Source organism: Pezoporus flaviventris, unplaced genomic scaffold (genome assembly GCF_033815535.1).
Source record: "Pezoporus flaviventris isolate CSIRO_AGI_PZ_B2104156 unplaced genomic scaffold, CSIRO_AGI_Pfla_v1 ptg000013l, whole genome shotgun sequence".
NCBI lineage: Eukaryota > Metazoa > Chordata > Aves > Psittaciformes > Psittacidae > Pezoporus > Pezoporus flaviventris.
The window spans coordinates 36,416,369-36,434,093 of NW_026892561.1; the positions used below are offsets into that span (position 1 = coordinate 36,416,369).

Consider the following 17,725-nt stretch of genomic DNA (forward strand, 5'->3'; position numbering starts at 1 on the left):
CCATGTGTGCTGTTCCTGTGCGTTCCCCAAAGCACCGTGAGGCAGGCGGGCCACCAGGGCTCACACACTTTCTCAGAGCGGCAATTGAAGCATCTGTGGGAAAGTCTGCTCCTTTGTAATTCCTCCGGCATAATCTCCGCAAATCCCACCCCTGTCCCGCACCCTGGAGGGTGAGCGATGCTGCAGCCAGGCCTCTGCCCACGGCCCTCATGTGCGGGGTGGCAGCGGCATGGCAGTGGGGCAGGGTGCCAGGCTGCGGGCAGGAGGAGCCGGGGGGCTGCCTGCGGATGTGCCTTTGGGCGTCAGATGCTGGTGCGGAGCTGTGGAGGATGTTGAGCTCTGCTGCTGGTGCTCCAGGCTCAGAGCAGGGCTGACCCGCCTTACATGCAGCAAATGGCTCTGCACCAGAAAGAAACAGCTTGCCAGCAGCCACACCAAGCCCTGCTGCCCTCCTGCCTCACTCTACTTGCAGGTGCACCAGGTTGGGCATCCAGCACCTGCAGCCCAGACGCCTGTGACAGCCCAAGTGTGATGCAGAGGCAGGTTCAGCTTCTTTTTCTTCCTGAGTCAAGATGTTTTTCAATCCAACAGAGAAAAGCTCAGTCAAGTCTTGCTCATAAAAGCCAGGGAGGGGTGAAGGTGCTGTGCAGCAGAGGCAGGCCAGGGAGGATTTCTGCCCAGCAGCTCAGAGCCAGAGCATGGCACATGGGAAGCAAAGCACAAGGGCACAGCTCCATGCCTGACTGCGTCTGAGAAGGTGCCTCTTTACGCTCACGTCAGCCTCATGGTCTGGTGTTCTGGTCACTTCTTCACTTTCCCAGGCCAAGGACCGGCAGCTCACAGTGCATCAGGAGCTGATATAAACTTGCTCCTGTGGGAGTGGTGCCAGCCCCTAGCACCCCACTGGTGACACTGGCAGGTATGGGGCTGGCAGGGGAGCAGGGCAGTGAGGTGGGTGTGAGCAAGCTCATCCCAGCTGCTTGCTGTTGTGACAGGCTGACTCAGAGCATCAGTGGGTGCAGCTTTCCCCACCTCATGCACTTTTGTCTGCCACAGCAGTTTGTGGCAGAAAGTTCCACAGCTGAGCAGTGCCTGGTGAAGGCAACGGCTTCCTCCTCTTTGCTTTGGGTTTGTTCTCGCTGTTATTGCACTGTTCCCAGTTTGATGCTAGCTCTACCTCCACCTGCCACTCTGGCTTCTGGGACCTTTATCATCTCCCTTCAGCTTTTCCAAGCTTGTGTGACCTGGACAACTCATCTTTCTTCACCATGCCTCCAAACTCTACTTCCAAGCATCCTTACAGTCCTTTATACCTGTTACATCCTTTATGAGAAAAAAATCTGCACATAATACTCAAGAGGAGAAGGTTCTCTTTAGTAGCTCTCTAATCCTTCCACAGTCATGCATTATGGTTGCTGTCCTGGCTCTCACCAAGCATTGCAGAAGGGGAGATCAGGGTCCGCATGGCTAGTTAGGGCTGCTTTTCTGCAGGTTGTCTTTGCCTTTATCAATACTGAATTTCATCTGTCAGTTTATCAGCCTGAAGTTTAACAATGTGAGCTCCTGCTTCAGCTTTACAGTCTTTTAACCAGCTGTTTTCTTCCTGCTAGGCAAATGTCCCTCCGGTCCACTAGGCGTTCAGGGACTTTTGGAGAGGTGATGAGGCAAAACCGTTTTGGAAGTGCCGCTGCCCCATGCCGGGCACATTGCTCTGCTCCCCATGCTCACGGACCTGGCTGATTAGCAAAGCATGTCCTCCTCCTGAAAGGTGGTGTTCAGTCTTCTCCAAGTGCTGCATTGACCCAGACAGTTATAGATCACTTCTCCCAAATTGCCCATGACTCCCCTGACCCCTCTGGCTATGGCTGATGCTGCTTTCCCCACTCTGCCCCAGGCTGGCAGGAGCAGCTGGTTACCAGCCCCGGCTGGGCTGGCATTGCCTTGTTCCAGACATGTGCCACTCCGCAGCTCCTCTCTTTGTCGGAAGACACCTCTGGCAGGCCCCTGCCATGGGATGTGCCCCACGGCACAGCCCCGTAGGAAGGCTGCCATGGGGCACTGCCTGAGCATCCTCCCTGATCTTCAAACCACCCTTCAGCTTTTCTACTGAGGCTTTGCCTTCCTTGGGTGCCCTGCTCATGCCTCCACCATCCACAGCCTGCATTGGCTGGCTGGCTCATTCCCTGCTCCTGCCATGTATGCAAACAAGCTTATTTTCAGCTTTTAATACCTTTAGCAAATTCCTCAGACTTTTAAATCACCTCTATTGTGACTACTTTTAACTTGCCAGTGTTTTGTTCTTTTCTGTTTCTCACATTACACACCACATCTACTTTTGAAGGCTGTCTCCATCACTTGTTAGCTGCTCCCTACAACTGCTGGATTGCTTTCAGGCCTTTCTTGAGTGCCCAAGTGAGCTGGGGGCTGCACAAGCCCCAGCTGCTGCTCAGAATCACACTAGCAGAACATAGCGGCTTGCCCCAAACACCCGGGTAATCCTCTCCCACCCAAACACCCAGACACCCCTGGCTTCTGCCCCACGTACAGTAAAGGCTCCTTCCCCCCACACTACAAACCCAGGCATTTCTTTCCTTCCTGTGACAAAGCCAAACCCGAAACAAAGATTTTCTCCAGTGCTGCCAGCAGCCGGTTTGACTCCTTGAAGTAATCGCCGTAATTGACCCTTGCAGGCGCTGAGCGCCAAGGGAGAGGGGCTGTTCATCAGGCTGACAGGGTGTGAAAACTATCAACTCTTTGACTGGGCTGGCTCCAGGCCCCATCAGGCTGCCCCGGGCTGCCGGCAAGCCCCACAGCCATCCTCAACCCTCGGTCCTGGTTGGAGGGGGGGGGGGAGGGAGGGGGGAGAAGGGGGGCTGGATGGGAGGGTGCAGGTAGGAATGAGGTGAGCGGTGCCCTCATCCTCCCGGGCATTCCCATGGCACACGGGGAGTGCGGCTGGAGTGCTTTCAAAGAGAACCAGCTTTCACCCCAACACTGCCAAGTTTTGGTCAGCAGGTCCCGGGACCCCCAGGAGATGAGGATGGACCCAGCTCAGAACTGTGGCTCTGCACTACTGGCAGCATCGCAGTGTGGGGTGGCATCACTGTGCACCATCCTTTCAGTGCAACCCACATCCCAATCCAGGATTATTCCATGGGCTGTTCACCCCCAGGGTACGGAGCCTCTAAGTGGCTTTTCCTTAGGCAAGGGACATCTTCAAGGCATAGAGCTGGTATCAGAGGTGACACATCCCCAGTGACAAACCCCACGGGGCTGGCTGCTCCTTGCCTCTGCCTCCAGCACCTCCTCTGCAGGCTCATGGTGAGGAACGAGCTTGTGCTCCTGTGCAAGTGGTGGTGAATTAGGACACGGAGATGCAGCACAGGGGACACTCGTACCTCACCAGCCCATGCCAGCTCATCCCTCTCACACGTGGGCTCAGGCCCCAGGGAGCAATGAGGTTATTTTCTGGTTGCTGCCACTCCTGCCAGGAGCTGCTCCAGACCCTCCCGATCCCAGTGATATTTCAGCCCCATTTGTCTTCCTGGCAGTTTTGTCATTCCCTTCTGCAGTTTTCTTCCTCTGACTCAGCTGTGCACATGTAGGGAGCGCATTGCCCGCTGCCCACCCTCACAAGCAGCCCTGGGGGACCAGGCAGTGGCTCCCAGCCCCACACCAGCCTCCACATCTCACTTTCCTGGCTGGGGAAACACATCTTGCAAACAAATGCTCCCTTTCAGTGTCCAAGTCACTGATGAAAGCAGACCAGTGTCCTCCCCCAGCCCTCCAAGAACAACTGGCCACCATTCCTCATTCCTGTCCCTCCCTGTGCTGCAGCTTCTGGGCTGGATTCTCACTCCTCCTTTTCGTAGAGCATCTTCCCACGGCAAGAACAGCACTGCCATGCATTGCAGGGGGCAGCAATCACCTAGCCCTGCCAGGTCTGATAATGGTGTCTTAAAAGCAGATCTCACATTAGCATGATTGAACTCTTTATCCCTGTTTGTCCTTCAGTCTTATTTTCCATTTACACCTCTTTTAACTACCTTTCTTCCGAAAGGCATTGAACGTGTTGACACGGGTAAGAGTAATTTAAGTATCCATCACACTGTGGGATGGGTTTTCATGGGATTATGGCTTCCTCCCTCCCTACACCTCACGAACACACAAGATTTGGGATCTCTGGCTGCTGCATGACCGTGGGAAGGCAGTGGGAGGAAGGCTCCAGATGGGACCCGCCTTTGCTGGCCTGCAAGTGTGTCTCCTTCTGGGACAGCACCAGCAAACCTAGTTAGCAAGACCAGCACAGGGACTTCAGTGCCTGCTTTCCCCTGATGCAAGCAGCCTCTGATCACGGCTGTTATCCCTATGCCTGTCCAAGGTGGAATTCATGGACCTCTGCAAACTTCTGTGTGTCCCTTATTCCAGTGTCAGCAGCATCTGACTGTGGTGCTATGTTTGGTACTCAGCATCCAAAGGCAGATGTATGTGTGCTTCCCCTGGCTGCTAACCACTGGAGAAAGGCTGTCATGCACCAAGGGTGCTGGTCTGGTCCTCTGCTGTGACCACGGGATAGATCTGCTCTCCCTATTCTCCAGAGGTCGTTTGCTTTACGATCTGTGAACATCAGGAAGAAATGAAATAGCAGTGGAGAATTCCCTTCAGCAAAGCTTTGAAGGTGAAAAATGTGCTGTTGGGTTGTCAGTTCCACAGAATTGAGGGGAAAAAAAAAAAAGAGAGAGAGAGAGAAAGATGAGCAAAAGAAGGAGGAAGGAAAGAGAAACCATCTGCTTTTTACAGGAGCTCCTCACCCACACGCTCCATTGCTGCTGCTGCTGCTCGGAAAAAAAGCCTTTTCTCCTCTCCCCTCTGTTCCTGTGCAATCACATAGTCCTCAAACTGCCCCTGGGTTAATTGAAACCAGAAGCCGCTGTCACTTCCAAGTGTTACGAGCACAGGGACCACGAGGAGCTCAGGTGTTTTGGAAAGGATGATGTCAGTGGGGTCTGTGATGAAAGGCCCGCTGACAGCCTGCAAGGCTATGCTGCGGGAACAGCTGCAGGTAGGGGCTCAGCTGCGGAGAGGCCGGACACGAGCTCGGGGACTGCCCTATCCGCTCCCCACGCTCACCCCCATACTGTTAGCTTTAGGGGGAAAATAGATTTTGTAAAGCAAAAAAAGCCCGGTGTGAAGAGAGGCTCTGGAGCCCTTCCTGGGAGGGGACAGCTGGTGGTGGTGTGTACCCGGCCTCCCTTCAAAGTGCGGCGAGTGGCTAATCTTGTCTCAATAAAACCACCATCGTGTCAGGGTAATCAGCAGCCGTCAACACTTTAATGGCACTGGCAAAGCCCCAGCAAGGTCTGGGGGTTATCCTGGCTGCATCGTATTCCCACGGGAAAGGTAGATAGCAAGCTCCCTCCTCCAGGTACACATCCGAGGGCCGTCAGGTGCTGTGGGGCACGCGCGGTGCTGCCAGCGCCTCTTATGCAGCTTCGTCTGGGTTATTAATGGGTTCTTTGCTGCCTGCAGCCATCCCTCCTGGGCATCCCTCCGGCCAGCGCTGGAGGGGGCAGGATAGAGCAGGCCGGGACGGGACAGACGCCCGGCTCGCCAGCGGGCAGTGTAAATCTCAGCTTCCCAGGCGGGGCAGCTCTGTAAACCACAGCGGTTTAGCACCGCGTTTATACGCTTTACATTTACAACAGGCAAATTGACAGATTACGCTGTGTACACAGATTGTGTAAACTGCTGTCGGGTGCTGCCCCATGCCCCTTGCTGGGTGCCAGCACCTGAGCCTTTCTGTGGGGACAGGAGGGAGACAGGGGGACCTAACAGCGATGCAGCTCAAGGCAAGCCCAGCACACTCCCTCCTACCCGTCCCCGCGGCCTCAAGGGCAGGCCTGGAGGAGAGCGGGGTGGGGGGAAACACATTGATTTAAGATGTGAGAAGGTCAAAAGTTTTCTCTAGCGGAGTTACTATCACGATGCTGAACACTTCATCCCCCTTTTTATCTGCCCCAGTATTTATTGTCCATGAGCAAATACTTATGTTTTTATAAATTCCTTTAGAGTGAATCACCCTTCTCCTGTTTAAACCAGAAAAGACCACATCAAACAGTATTACCCCATCTAAAATTAATCATTAATTTGAAGTATTTGACAATATTTTGCCAGCATTGTTTCTTCCTCCCTCCTATTAATAAAGGTTAAGCTTCGGTACCAGCACTTTTGCAGGATGCTCGTGGATGGTGGTGTCGCTGGGAGCTCACCAGCCCCAAACTTGCCTGGGGCAGCACAGGCACAGAGCTGCAGGTCTGGACCTGGCTTCCAGGCAGGTGTAAGTGGCATTGCTGCTGCCTGCTCCTGATGTGGAGTGAGCAGCTGAGCCGCCTCACTGCCTGGTGAAGCCACAGGACGCTTCACCCCGCAGCTGGGGAACTAATGCACACAGGGGCTGGTGTCAGAGCCTTTCTGCTCTCTGGGAAGCACAGAAAGGCTCGTCTGGTCTAGAGGATCATAAAAGAACATGGAGCCTTCCTCTGCCTGCTCTTGCTGCAACCCCTACAAGCACAGTTTCAAATCAGGCCAAAATGTGATCTGAGATGCATGCATGTGGCTTCTATTCACATGAGACAGAATCCAGCCTTTAAACACCACATTTTGTACTTTGGTTTTGCTTTATGTCTCAGGCGTGTGTTTTGCTAGGACACTGCATTTCATTTAAAAATTATTTTTGACAAAGCTTTATGGTTCACAAATTCCTCCATGCCAGGTCCTTCAACACACATCCCAGAGCTGCTGGCCTCTTCAGAGGGGTGGTTTTGCTTCCCACTCACAAACAAGCCATGAAATTACCTTGGTTTTTCCAATGTCTTTGTGGCAGGGCATTTTCCTGACACTTTTCTGACATTCTGCTGCAGCCTTTGGATGGTTTGCTATCTAGCTTGCTTGGATGCTTTGCTATTTAGAGAGCATGGCTGGTTGCTTAAGTCATATGGCACTGCTTCTTGCTTTCGAACAGATGGGTAAAATGTACAAACACACAATGGCACATGATGAAGGCAGAATATAGCCTGCTGTCCACAAATAACACACAGAAGGAAAGATCAGGTATGGTAAGCTGGCCATGCTGACACCATTCAGGCAGACTGAATGAGATGTGGGTCTCTAGCATTTCATGAACGCATTTAGCTATTAATCTGGGAGTTAAATAGGGCAGACGGGAGCTTTTCGCACAGTTTCCACATTGCAGCAGTCAGTGAGGTCCCCTCAAGATCCTTCTCCAGGTGCCTATAGCAGACATGCTCTGAATCCACAGGTGCCTTCAGGTCTGAGGAGAAAACAGGCATAAACTTCTGGGCATGCAGCACAAGCTGTGTTTTCTAGCTCTCTCCTTGTCCTCTCTTGCCTGTGGTATCCAGAGTGTATGTCACAGAGGACAGAGAAGTCACTGCCATATGCTGCATGCCTGGCTGTGGCTTGTGCTGCTCAGGAGTGTGATGGAGACGGTGCCAGGCAAGGAATGAGCATTATTACCTTGCCAATCTCCAGCAGGGAGATTTCACAGGCTGGCTGACCCATCATAAAGCCATTGGCAAGGGGTGCTGCTTGCCTAGGAGGAAATCACCTACCGAAGTCTCTCCAGATTTACACCAAAAGGGCCCTATTTTACTGCAGAGAGAGCAGGACAAAGGGTACCGTAACAACAGGCTGGGCTACTCACTGTGACATCCCTGAAGTGGGCATCCCTGCCCGCTCTGGTTGCTGGCATTTCTCCACCAGGTTTATCACTCTATCAGCTATGTGAATACACCTTTTTTATGGCATGAGCCTTTCAGTGGACTTTCTGAAAGACAACGATGGGCCTTTGAAGGTTTGGCTGATCCTGTTTCCTGTATGCTCCTGAGCCTTGTATACGTTTAAATTTGACTTGTTAAATTTATAAGGATACTTCAGACTTGTATTGTACTGAAATTGGCTGGGATCTCAGTATCTCCCTTATTCCCACGTACTTTTTTCTTAGAAATGCTTTGTAGTCATGTTATTGCTGTTGGGAGGTTTGGCTTTAACAGCCTCCAATAAAGATATGATCCTACGAAAGGGCACCAGTAGCCCAAGATTATTCAGTAGCAACTGAAGTGCAGGTGCCTGCTGTTTGTCTCTTACTCAAGGCAGCAGCAACCAGCCCCAGCTCTGACACCCACTGTGGCAGCGAGCAGGCAGTGTGCAGTCAGTGGGCAGGCGGTGTGCAGGCAGCAGGCAGGTAGCAGGCAGGGTTCCTCATGCCCCAGAGGATGAGACATGCCTGTGACAGGTACTAAGTCCTGCAGCCTCCAGTGCTGTGAGCAGCAGCAAGCACGTACAGCAGTGGGCTGCAAAACCCCCTTTTGCTGGGTTTATTTGCCACTGCTTCTGTTTGCATCCTTGCACAGGGCCGAAGCCTCACCAGTGCTAGGGCAGTGGCACTAACATCTCCCCTTTATCTCCAGAAGTACTCCCAGCTCTGCAGCCGTGCTGCTGTCAGCTAACACTAACTCCAAGCCCATTGCAGGCATCCTCAATTTTTGTCTCTGCACTCTCTCTTTGCATTTTGTAGTATCAAAACAATTGCACCTGCATGAACCTAGGCTTGCTACTCTGCTCTCTTTGTCACTCCTGAAGGATTCCTGCCTTCCTCTCTGCTGCCAGGCAGCCTGAACCCATTTCTGGAGTAGCTGATGAAAACACTGCCCTTCATTGCAGGGAAGGAAGGACAAGGCCCTTGAAATCTCATTTCAGAACATTTCGTCATTTGGATTACATGTGAAAATAAATGTCATTTCATACAACATTCCAGATTACTTATCAAATACTGATCTGCCTCTTAATGCCTAGACGACTAGAATCTGTGCAAATTAAACTTTGTACTTGCAAATGTATTTATTCATTATGCTTGGCAATTAACTCATGATTTAAGTAATTGAGCTGTAAATTACCCCCTTGTTTATAAAATAACAACATCCTCTGAGGGATAATATTTTCTACAACAGCAATTAGTAACACATCAATTCTTGACTTGCGTGTAAAATATCTCCACCTCCCCTTCTCTCATATTAACTTGTATGAGAAATGCAGTTCTTCTGCGTGGTCTCCAGCACACAGCTTTGGACTAGCACATGTATGGCCATGTGTAACCAAAGCAAATGGAGAATGCACAGGAAGTTTCCAAAAATCCTACCCCTTGTTAACACATGTCCAAGGGGCTCATGAAGGGGTTTGGCAGCAAATCAGCAAGAGAAAGAAGGAAAATGAGGGAGAAAACCACACCATCCTAGCACGCACCCTGCTCTGCCATTAGAATGCGTTAATTGAGGATCTCAAATCACCACCTCCCACATGAGACCTGAACACCCTGTGCATGAAAATAAACAAAACCCCAACATCCCCGTGTCTCTCTGGCACACCGCCCTGGGTCGCCTCACCTGCCACTGCAGCTTAACTCTGGTGTAATTCAGGTGGCCCACCAGGACTGCGGCAGGCAGGACGCAGGGCAGGATCTGGCAGGGATGATGCTGAGGGTGTGCTGGCACCCAGATTAGCACCAAGCCCTGACACCCAACCCACATATATTAAGACATGTGTCTTCATAAAGTTGCTAATACTAATAACACATGCTCATCCTGATATTCTTGATATAGCTGAAGGACTAATTTTAGCTCTGCTATCACCTTGAATAATGAATATTGATTTTAGGAATGTGGCAATCAAATTACATATACGTTAAAATATTACTGAGATAGGCTAATTCTCTCCATAACTCTCCCAAGCTAAAACAAAACTGAAGACGCTGGGGAGATCAGGCGCCAAGTGTACATGAATCATCATACCCTGGATTTATCAGAGTCCATCTACTTACCACTTCAAGAAAGACACTGGCTGTGCAAAGGATCTATGCTGCAGTAGCAACAGAATGCACCCTGAGGCCTCCTGTGTTTTCTTGAATAAATTGATACTGGAATAATGGAAATGGGAGGGCTGGCAAGCTGTGATGGATCTCATCTGCCAAGGGGAAATGCCTGGTGTCCCAAGGGCTCTGGGACCAGGTCAGACCAGGAGGGCTGACACCTCTTTCCTTGCCCTCAGTGGGGCACGAAGCCACTGTGCTGGCTGGCCTGCCTGCCTGCCTGCACTGCCCTCAGCTGAGCTTCCCAGGGCCAGGCAGGGCTGCCTATTGCAACACCTCCCAAAGGTCCCAAATATTATCTTTCTGCATCGCTATGGTTGCCAGGGTTTTGAGGACAATATGCAGTTTACACACTGCTCTCCCTGCTGCCAATTCATGTCATCAGGAATAAGAGAGGATGATCAGCTGGTGAATTTAACAGAAAGCTCTGGGTCTGTGATCAGTCCAGGCTGCCTTCTTGGACTGATTAATGCAAAGGAGAGGGAATCATGTTGGGAAATGTGATTGATCACCCTGCAGAGGACCACAGATGCTGCGGTCAAGGGCTGGCCCTGTGGGATTTATGAGCCTGCAGATGGTGAAGGTTGAGTCCCCAGTGAGCTGCATGCCATGCTCCCACCTGCCCTTGTCTGTGTGTGCCAGCAGGGCAGGGGGAAGAGGGCAGAGGGGGCACAGACAAGGGCTTGTGTGCTGGGACTCGAGGGCAATCTGATGCAACCAGGCTCTGTTTCCCTGCGCTGGGGGTGGCTGGAGAGGTTCCCACCATGCCACGCTCCTGCCTGTGTCTTCCCGGCCCCCTGCCGCGCCGATCCAGCTGTACACAGCTGGGCTGCAAAGTGCACTGCTGGTCTGATCTGACTTAAAAGCCATGTTCTGGAAAAGCCTGCGGGGCTTCTTACAGCCACAGCATGCCAGGGATCACATATGGCTCAGCACACAAATGCAGGCTCAGGGCTGGACTCAGTGGATGTGGAGCTGATGCACATCCACCTTTGCCTGGAGGCTCTCAAGAGGGTGCCTGCTACCCCGTGTTTGGGTCAGGGATATTTTCTGTATAATTAACCTCCTCCAGCCCCACCACTGCCAAACTCAAGGTATTTTCATGTATGGACCAAGGCTCCACAGCTTGCAGGGCCTCCCCATGCTCTGCAAGCATACAAGCACCATGGCTCCAGCACAGAGACAGCAGCCTCAGGCAGCAACACAAGTGGGATCTTATTAAATAAATAACTCGGCTCTCACAGCCAACACCTCCCACCACACAGGAGGATGACAGGATCAGAAAGGATGACAGCTGAGAGACACTCCTCCTCTCTGGAGCACAGCAGTGACTGCGAATTTATTTCTGGTTCTCTGAGGGATGCAGGCTCAGCTGAATGTCCCTCTGCCTGAAGCTGCTATATCATGTCAAAGACACTGGCTGTTGTGCTGAAGCACGACTGCCGTGCCATGGCCAGCAGACCGCAAATTCGTGGGCCAGTGAACCTTAGAGCATCTCTAAGAGAAGGGCATAAGGCAGCTCCCAGTCTCTGGCTGGTGACTGCAGTGGCAGACACAGGTCCAAGCCCTGAAAACAACTTGGAGATGCTCCCACTGCCTGTTCCCTGCTGCAGCACCTGCCAGCACCCAGCCCTCGCTGCCAGGGGAGGACCAGGCTGGAGCTGGGGCTCTGCAAGGGCACAAGGGGGAAACCTGGGGCTGCACCATCTCATGCCCATTGCCACACGTGGCTGCTCCAGCCCAATCAGCAATCTCTGAAGTAACACCACGGGTATCAGGGCAGGAAGGGAATTCCCATCCACATGGGTGGCATTTCACAGCTGCCAGAATGCCCTCCCCGCCAGCAACCCAGCAACATTTCCTTGGTTCAACAGGATAGGAGCCTGCCAAAAGGAATCAGCTTAGCAAGAGATCCAGGTATCCTGGCTCTTGTCCCAGAGCCCTCCTCAGTGCAGAGCTGTGCTACAGCCTGTGCTGGGATAGGGAGATGAAAATGGTTTTTCAATGCCTGTCTTTAGTGACGCTGGAGTTTCTCAGAGTGGTGCTTTTCTACTCCAGCAAAGCTTTGGCTGCTTCATCCCACAGCTTCCCACACCATTCCTGGGATGCCTGCCTGGTAGTGTGGGCAACAGAAGGAAGGTTACCAGTTCCTGGAGCCCACAGATGCCCTCCCAATGCAGGGAGTGTCATCACAGAATGGCCAGAGCGCTCACACACCCGGCCTGACTCACACACAAGGGACTAAAAATGAACAAACACTTCAGCCTCTCTTCTGCAGCGGCAGCTCAAAGAGCCCAGCTCCAGCACAGCATGTCCTTGCCAGGAAAGCAGCTACCATGCGAGCCCCCTGAGGGTCATCTGCCAGTGCTGGCATCCTGGGTCCCAGCAGGCCCTTGGGAAACGGGTCCCCAGTGGAAAGGAGAGCACAGGATCTTCCATAAAACAGGGTTGCCATCCTACACAGCAAGCTGCTCCTGCCATCGGGAGGTCTGGGCAGTGACACTGCTGCACAAAAGCTGCCCTTTTTACTACAAGGACCGTGTGCGTAGGCAAGCAAGGTCCGTGAAAGCTTTCCTTCATCTAGGGAGCTTTGTCAGGAAGTCAGTTTGAAAGTGACCTTGTCCCAAAGATCTGCCAAATATTTATGGAGAGGAAATAAGCCCTGAAACCTTCACCCAAAGTTTCTGAGATCACAGCTCCCAGGGGAGCCGGTTGGGTACGGATTGCACAACAGCTTCTGGGATGGGAATCACGAGTGGAGGCATGTGTGCAGGGCTGCCCAAAGGAGACATCTGTGCCAGGGACATGTCCCTGAGATGCAGCACTTGTTTTCCAGCCTTCAGGGTCGTGATGGCTTTGAGCTGCAGCCAGACTAGGTTTTCAGTCCATGACCCAGAGAGGAAAAGCTTGGTGTGCCATTCCTGGGCTCTACCTGTACTCCAGCTCTTACAAGCAACTTGGTTTATATTTTCTGTATTCAGGATCCTGCAAGCTTTGGAAATAAATTATTTTGGATCTCTGGAAGAACATTTTTCTCATCTTGGCAGCTTCCTAAAGGACCCAGCCATCCCTGCCACCTCCTTGCCTCCCACATGCCGCACCAGTGGAAGCATCCTATTTTATTCCACCTTCCCAGCCCTGGGCCTGTGCCTGGAACTAGTCTAAATTTTCTCGCCAACATATTTTTCCTCCAAGATGTTCTGCCAGTCAGTAATGTCCTAATGCGCTGTCCAAAAGTTCTTCCCAAATCTGTTTTGGCCAATTCCCAATCTGCAAGCCAAGATGACCGCCAGAGCAAGGATAAAACCATTGCCAGAGGACTATGGAATAAGTGACATGCCACTCCGTAGGGCAGCCCCTTAATTTGGGGCTTCAATCACTTGATCAAACCCTCTGAAACCTTGACACCTCTTCCACAAGAAAAGGTAGGGCTGGAGAAGCCCAGAGGATCTGTTCCAGGCCCCTCAATGGTTACAACCCTCTTCAGCACCTCTTTCCAGCCTAAGTTTCTCCTCAGCCACTTTATTTCCAGAGACATCCTTCCATGCAAATCCTCCCCTTCCTCTCCTGATCCCCAGGGAATTTGCACATATACATGCTTCCACTTGAGGACCACAGCCTTCACATGTGTAAGAAGATGTGGAGCAGGGATGCAAGTATCACTGCCTCCCCGATGCCCCAGGCAGCACTCAGCCTGTGGATCCAAGAAGCCTCCACAGAAGCAGGTGCTTTTGAAGGCCCAGTGCTCCACAGCTGGGCTCCTCACACACCCCAAAAGTGAAACCCTTCCCACGGGCTCTGCAGCAGGCAGGGCCTGGGCTGCGGCAGGGTGGGAGAGCAGGCAAGGGCAGCTGCTGCCCAGCACTGCCCAGGTCCCGGATATTGCTAGTGCTGGCAAACTCCAGATTCCAGCCTGTTCTCGCTGCCTGCCCTGATCTCACCCCCCAGAGGCACTGACTTGTTGCCAGCAATTAGTTAGCAGCTCCCCGGCGACCATAAACTGCAGCCTGTTCTCCCTCCCTCCCTTTGCAAATCCCTACAGGAGGGAGAACATCAACTCAGTAATAGAGATTACCTTCTTTTTTATTTTTTTTTCTTTTTACCCCAAAATACATAAATAGCAGGATTAGGAAAAAATCAGAAGCTCTGGAGAGCTTCTTAGGCTCTCCGGAAATGTTTTGCAGTTTTCATGCTAATGGGTTGTCTCTGACAAAGGTGGCTGCAAAAAGGCATTTTTGGTAGTGCCTTCCCAGCGCAGGCTTGATCTTTTCCTCACTAGAATTTGTCCGGCTGTCTAGCTAATTGAAGCTTACGTCAAATATTGCTCATCTGAAGTTAAATCTCACATGCTGAAGGCTGCTCTTTGCTTTTAAATCAAAGGGGTTGTGCCTCCATCAGGGAGCAGAAAGAAAGCCTGGATTTGTACTCTTTTGCCGTTTTAAACACGACACTCTCCCTGTTATTTATTTTCCTTTCTCAGACTCCGCAGGCTCAGCAGGCAAGGCACCGCGGGGATGGGGGCTTTGCGCCGGTGAGATCTGCAAACACGTCTCTCCTTTCTTGAACTTTGCTTTTCTCACGGTCTCTGAAAAGGCGAGATCGGGTGATACGTGTGGGATTGGCCCTGTACAGGTGCAGATCAGGTACGGGGCTGGAGGAGGTGGAAAAACATCGCTGTGTGTACTCAAAGAAAAAAAAAAAAAAGAAAAGAAAGACGGAGAGAAAGAGCGAGGGAGCACATTTCTGAATAGGCCAGGTCTAGTTCTTGGCAGGATGACTCAGGCTTAGCTGGCAGCCTCTGGGAACAGGAGTGTGAGAAAGTCAGTCAAGCGGAGGGGAAAAAAGATTCGAGTCCCCAGGCAAAACACTTTTTCTTTCTTTTGCTTTTCCCGTTCTCTGTTCCCAGGTCACCACGCGCTGTCCGAGCCGGCTCAGGCAGCCCCAGCGCGGCCGCCCGCCACGGACCCGCGGTTTCGCCTCTGCCCGCTGCCGCGAAAGCAACCCGCGCCACAACGCGCGCGAGCGCCGGGACGCGTCGCCCACAGCGGTGGCTCTGGCAGCCCCGCCCGCCCCCGCCCCGCAGCCCGTGCCCGGCCTGGGTGCCACCTGCACGCGGGCAGGGGCAGGCGGGAGCCGCGGCAAGCCCCGCACACGGTAGCCGGGCTCTGGCCACCACAGCCGGGCGCTTCCCGGCCGACACCCCCGGAGGGCCGCGGCCCCCCACAGCGCAGCCAGCGCGGGGCCTGTGGCCGGCGCCCCCCGAGGGGAGCAGGCGGGGCCGCGCCCGCCACGGGGGCCAATTAACCCGCTAATTAGCGCGCCGCTCCCCGAGGGTCAGCCCCTTGTCCCCGCCCTTCCCGCGGGCGGCGCCCAAGGGGTTAACCGCGGCCTCCCGCCCGCCTGCCCCGCGCCATTGGCCGGCGGCCGCCGCGCGGCCCCCAGCCAATGGGCGGGCGCCGTCCACGAGCGGGGCCGCGTGCGGGCGGCGCCCATTGGCTGGGCGCGAGTGTGGGAACGGCGGCGGGGGACGTTTCACACGAGCCGCGCGCGTGCGGCGCGCGCTATAAGTAGGGGCGGCCAAGGGCGCGCGGCAGCCGCGCCGTGCCAGCCCCGCCGCCCCCAGGCAGCGCGCGCACAGCCGCTCCCGGGTCTTCCCGGTCACACGCTCGCCACCTCTCGCTTCCCCCCCTCCCCCCCCCTCCCCCCGCTGCGGCCGCGGCGCCTCTCCCGCGGCGGCGGGCGCGCAGGATGCCGGCCGACCTGATGGAGAAGAGCAGCGCCTCGCCGGTGGCCGCCACCCCCGCCAGCGTCAACGCGACGCCCGATAAGCCGAAGACTGCGGCAGAGCACAGGAAGGTAAGGACGGCGGGACCGGGTTGCGCCGGGCAGGGCAGCGCCGCACGGAGCAGCGCCGGGGGCTGACCGGCGCCTCTCTTAACAGTCCTCTAAGCCCATCATGGAGAAGCGGCGGCGGGCGCGCATCAATGAGAGCCTGGGGCAGCTGAAGACGCTCATCCTGGATGCGCTGAAGAAGGATGTAAGCGGGGGGGGGGGGAACCCGGGAGGGGGTCGTGGGGAGGGCCGGTGCCGCCGGACCGGTCTGAGCCCTGCCTGTCCCCGCAGAGCTCGCGGCACTCCAAGTTGGAGAAGGCCGACATTCTGGAGATGACTGTCAAGCACCTGCGGAGCCTCCAGCGAGCCCAGATGACCGGTGAGTCCCAGATGACCGTAGGGAAGAGGGTTGGGGGTTCCTGCCTGCATCCTGGGGGCTCGGGCATCGTGCTCCCTGCCGGCTGCATCCTCAGTATGGAGGGTACATGGCTCCACACCTGCACCCCTGGTGATGAGGGTACTGTGTTACGCCTCTATCTCTGGTACAGAGGGAGCCCCCAGCTGCATCCCCAGTACTGGGAGGTGGTGAGAGGCACTCTGCTGTGTACTTGTATCCCCGGTACAAGGGGGTTGGGGGCGGAGGGGGCATTGTGCTCTGTATCTGCACATGTACTGGGGGACACTGAAAGAGGCTGCAGTCCTTGCTTGGGTCCTCTCTACCAACAGAGCTGTGTTCCCCACCTGAGTCTGTTTTGGTGGGGTGCGAGGCATAAGACCCACAGGGGAGCTGTGCACCCAACCTGGATGCCCAGTATTTAGGGCCATAGGGCAGTCTTTGGGATAGTACGTACCCCACGTGGGACCCTGATGCCGGTGGACATGGTAGCAGAGGGGCCATGCTCTCCATCTGAATCCTTGGCACCCAGGAACACAAGACACCCTACCAGAAGGGCTGGACTCCCTTCTTGGATTCCTGGCTTAGAAGGGCTCCAGGATGTAACACCTGTGGGCTGTGCACCCCCATTCCCTGAGGACCCTGCTGACTGCTGTGCTCCTCTCTTCCGTTTGCAGCAGCTCTGAGCACAGACCCCACAGTGCTGGGCAAGTACCGTGCTGGCTTCAGCGAGTGCATGAACGAGGTGACACGGTTCCTCTCCACCTGTGAGGGTGTCAACACAGAGGTGCGCACCCGGCTCCTGGGCCACCTGGCCAGCTGCATGACCCAGATCAACGCCATGAACTACCCTGCACCCCCACCACCACCACCGCTGCCACCAACCGCAGCCTTTGGGCCACCCCTGGTGCCACCAGGCAGTGCTGCAGGGCCGCTCCCGGGCATCCCTTGCAAGCCAGGTGCTGATGCAGCCAAGGTGTACAGTGGCTTCCAGATGCTGCCAGCCTCCGATGGGCAATTCGCCTTCCTCATCCCCAGCGCTGCCTTTGCTCCTGCCGGAGCTGTGCTGCCCCTGTATGGTGGCCCACCCTCGGCTGCCACCGCTGCCTCGCCGCCTGGCCCGCCACCCGGCACAGCTGACTCGGTCTGGAGACCCTGGTGAGGGTGGTGGGCACTGGACTGGACTGAGCACTGCACCCTGTGCTGCTGGCACGGCTGTACATAGGTTATATGTTCATATTGGATTGTGCCTTTGTACTATAGTACTCCTTTGACAGTGTTTCGTGTTTTACACGAGATCTTTTTTCTCCCTTCCCTCCCCTTCTCCCTGTGACACCAAAGATCGGGGGTTTGGTTTTTTTTGGTTGTTTTTTTTTGTTTGTTTGTTTTTGTTTTGTTTTTTTGTTTTTTTTTTGGGGGGGGTGTGTTTTTTTTGTTGTTTTTTTTTTGTTGTTTTTAATGCTCTTAAAATAAAAGTGTCTCTTCCATTTTGGAAGGCCTCTGGAGATAAATTGGAGTTCTGACATACGTGCATAGGAGGGAGCCCTGCTCCTGGC

At 54.2% G+C, this 17,725-nt stretch overlaps 1 protein-coding gene and 1 long non-coding RNA gene across 2 annotated transcripts; both read left to right on the plus strand.

The window, feature by feature from the left end:
- The first annotated feature begins 5,952 nt into the window (after nucleotides 1-5,952).
- Nucleotides 5,953-8,828, plus strand: LOC133268951 (uncharacterized). Its single transcript, XR_009743235.1, has 2 exons — nucleotides 5,953-7,873; nucleotides 8,662-8,828. It is a non-coding gene; the product is annotated as an uncharacterized LOC133268951 (long non-coding RNA).
- A 6,798-nt stretch (nucleotides 8,829-15,626) lies between these two features.
- Nucleotides 15,627-17,431, plus strand: HES1 (hes family bHLH transcription factor 1). The gene is made up of 4 exons (XM_061452815.1): nucleotides 15,627-15,799; nucleotides 15,885-15,980; nucleotides 16,067-16,154; nucleotides 16,847-17,431. Exons 1-4 carry the CDS (start codon nucleotides 15,692-15,694, stop codon nucleotides 17,329-17,331), a joined length of 777 nt encoding a protein of 258 aa, XP_061308799.1. The 5' UTR covers nucleotides 15,627-15,691; the 3' UTR covers nucleotides 17,332-17,431.
- The last annotated feature ends 294 nt before the right edge of the window (nucleotides 17,432-17,725 follow it).

What these genes read in the sequence shown, in the direction of transcription:
- HES1 (XM_061452815.1), top strand. Translation starts at nt 15,692, where the DNA reads ATGCCGGCCGACCTGATGGAGAAGAGCAGCGCCTCGCCGGTGGCCGCC. An exon ending in CTGCGGCAGAGCACAGGAAG is followed by an intron (nt 15,800 to 15,884) that starts GTAAGGACGGCG and finishes CTCTCTTAACAG; the next exon opens with TCCTCTAAGCCCATCATGGA. An exon ending in CCAGCGAGCCCAGATGACCG is followed by an intron (nt 16,155 to 16,846) that starts GTGAGTCCCAGA and finishes TTCCGTTTGCAG; the next exon opens with CAGCTCTGAGCACAGACCCC.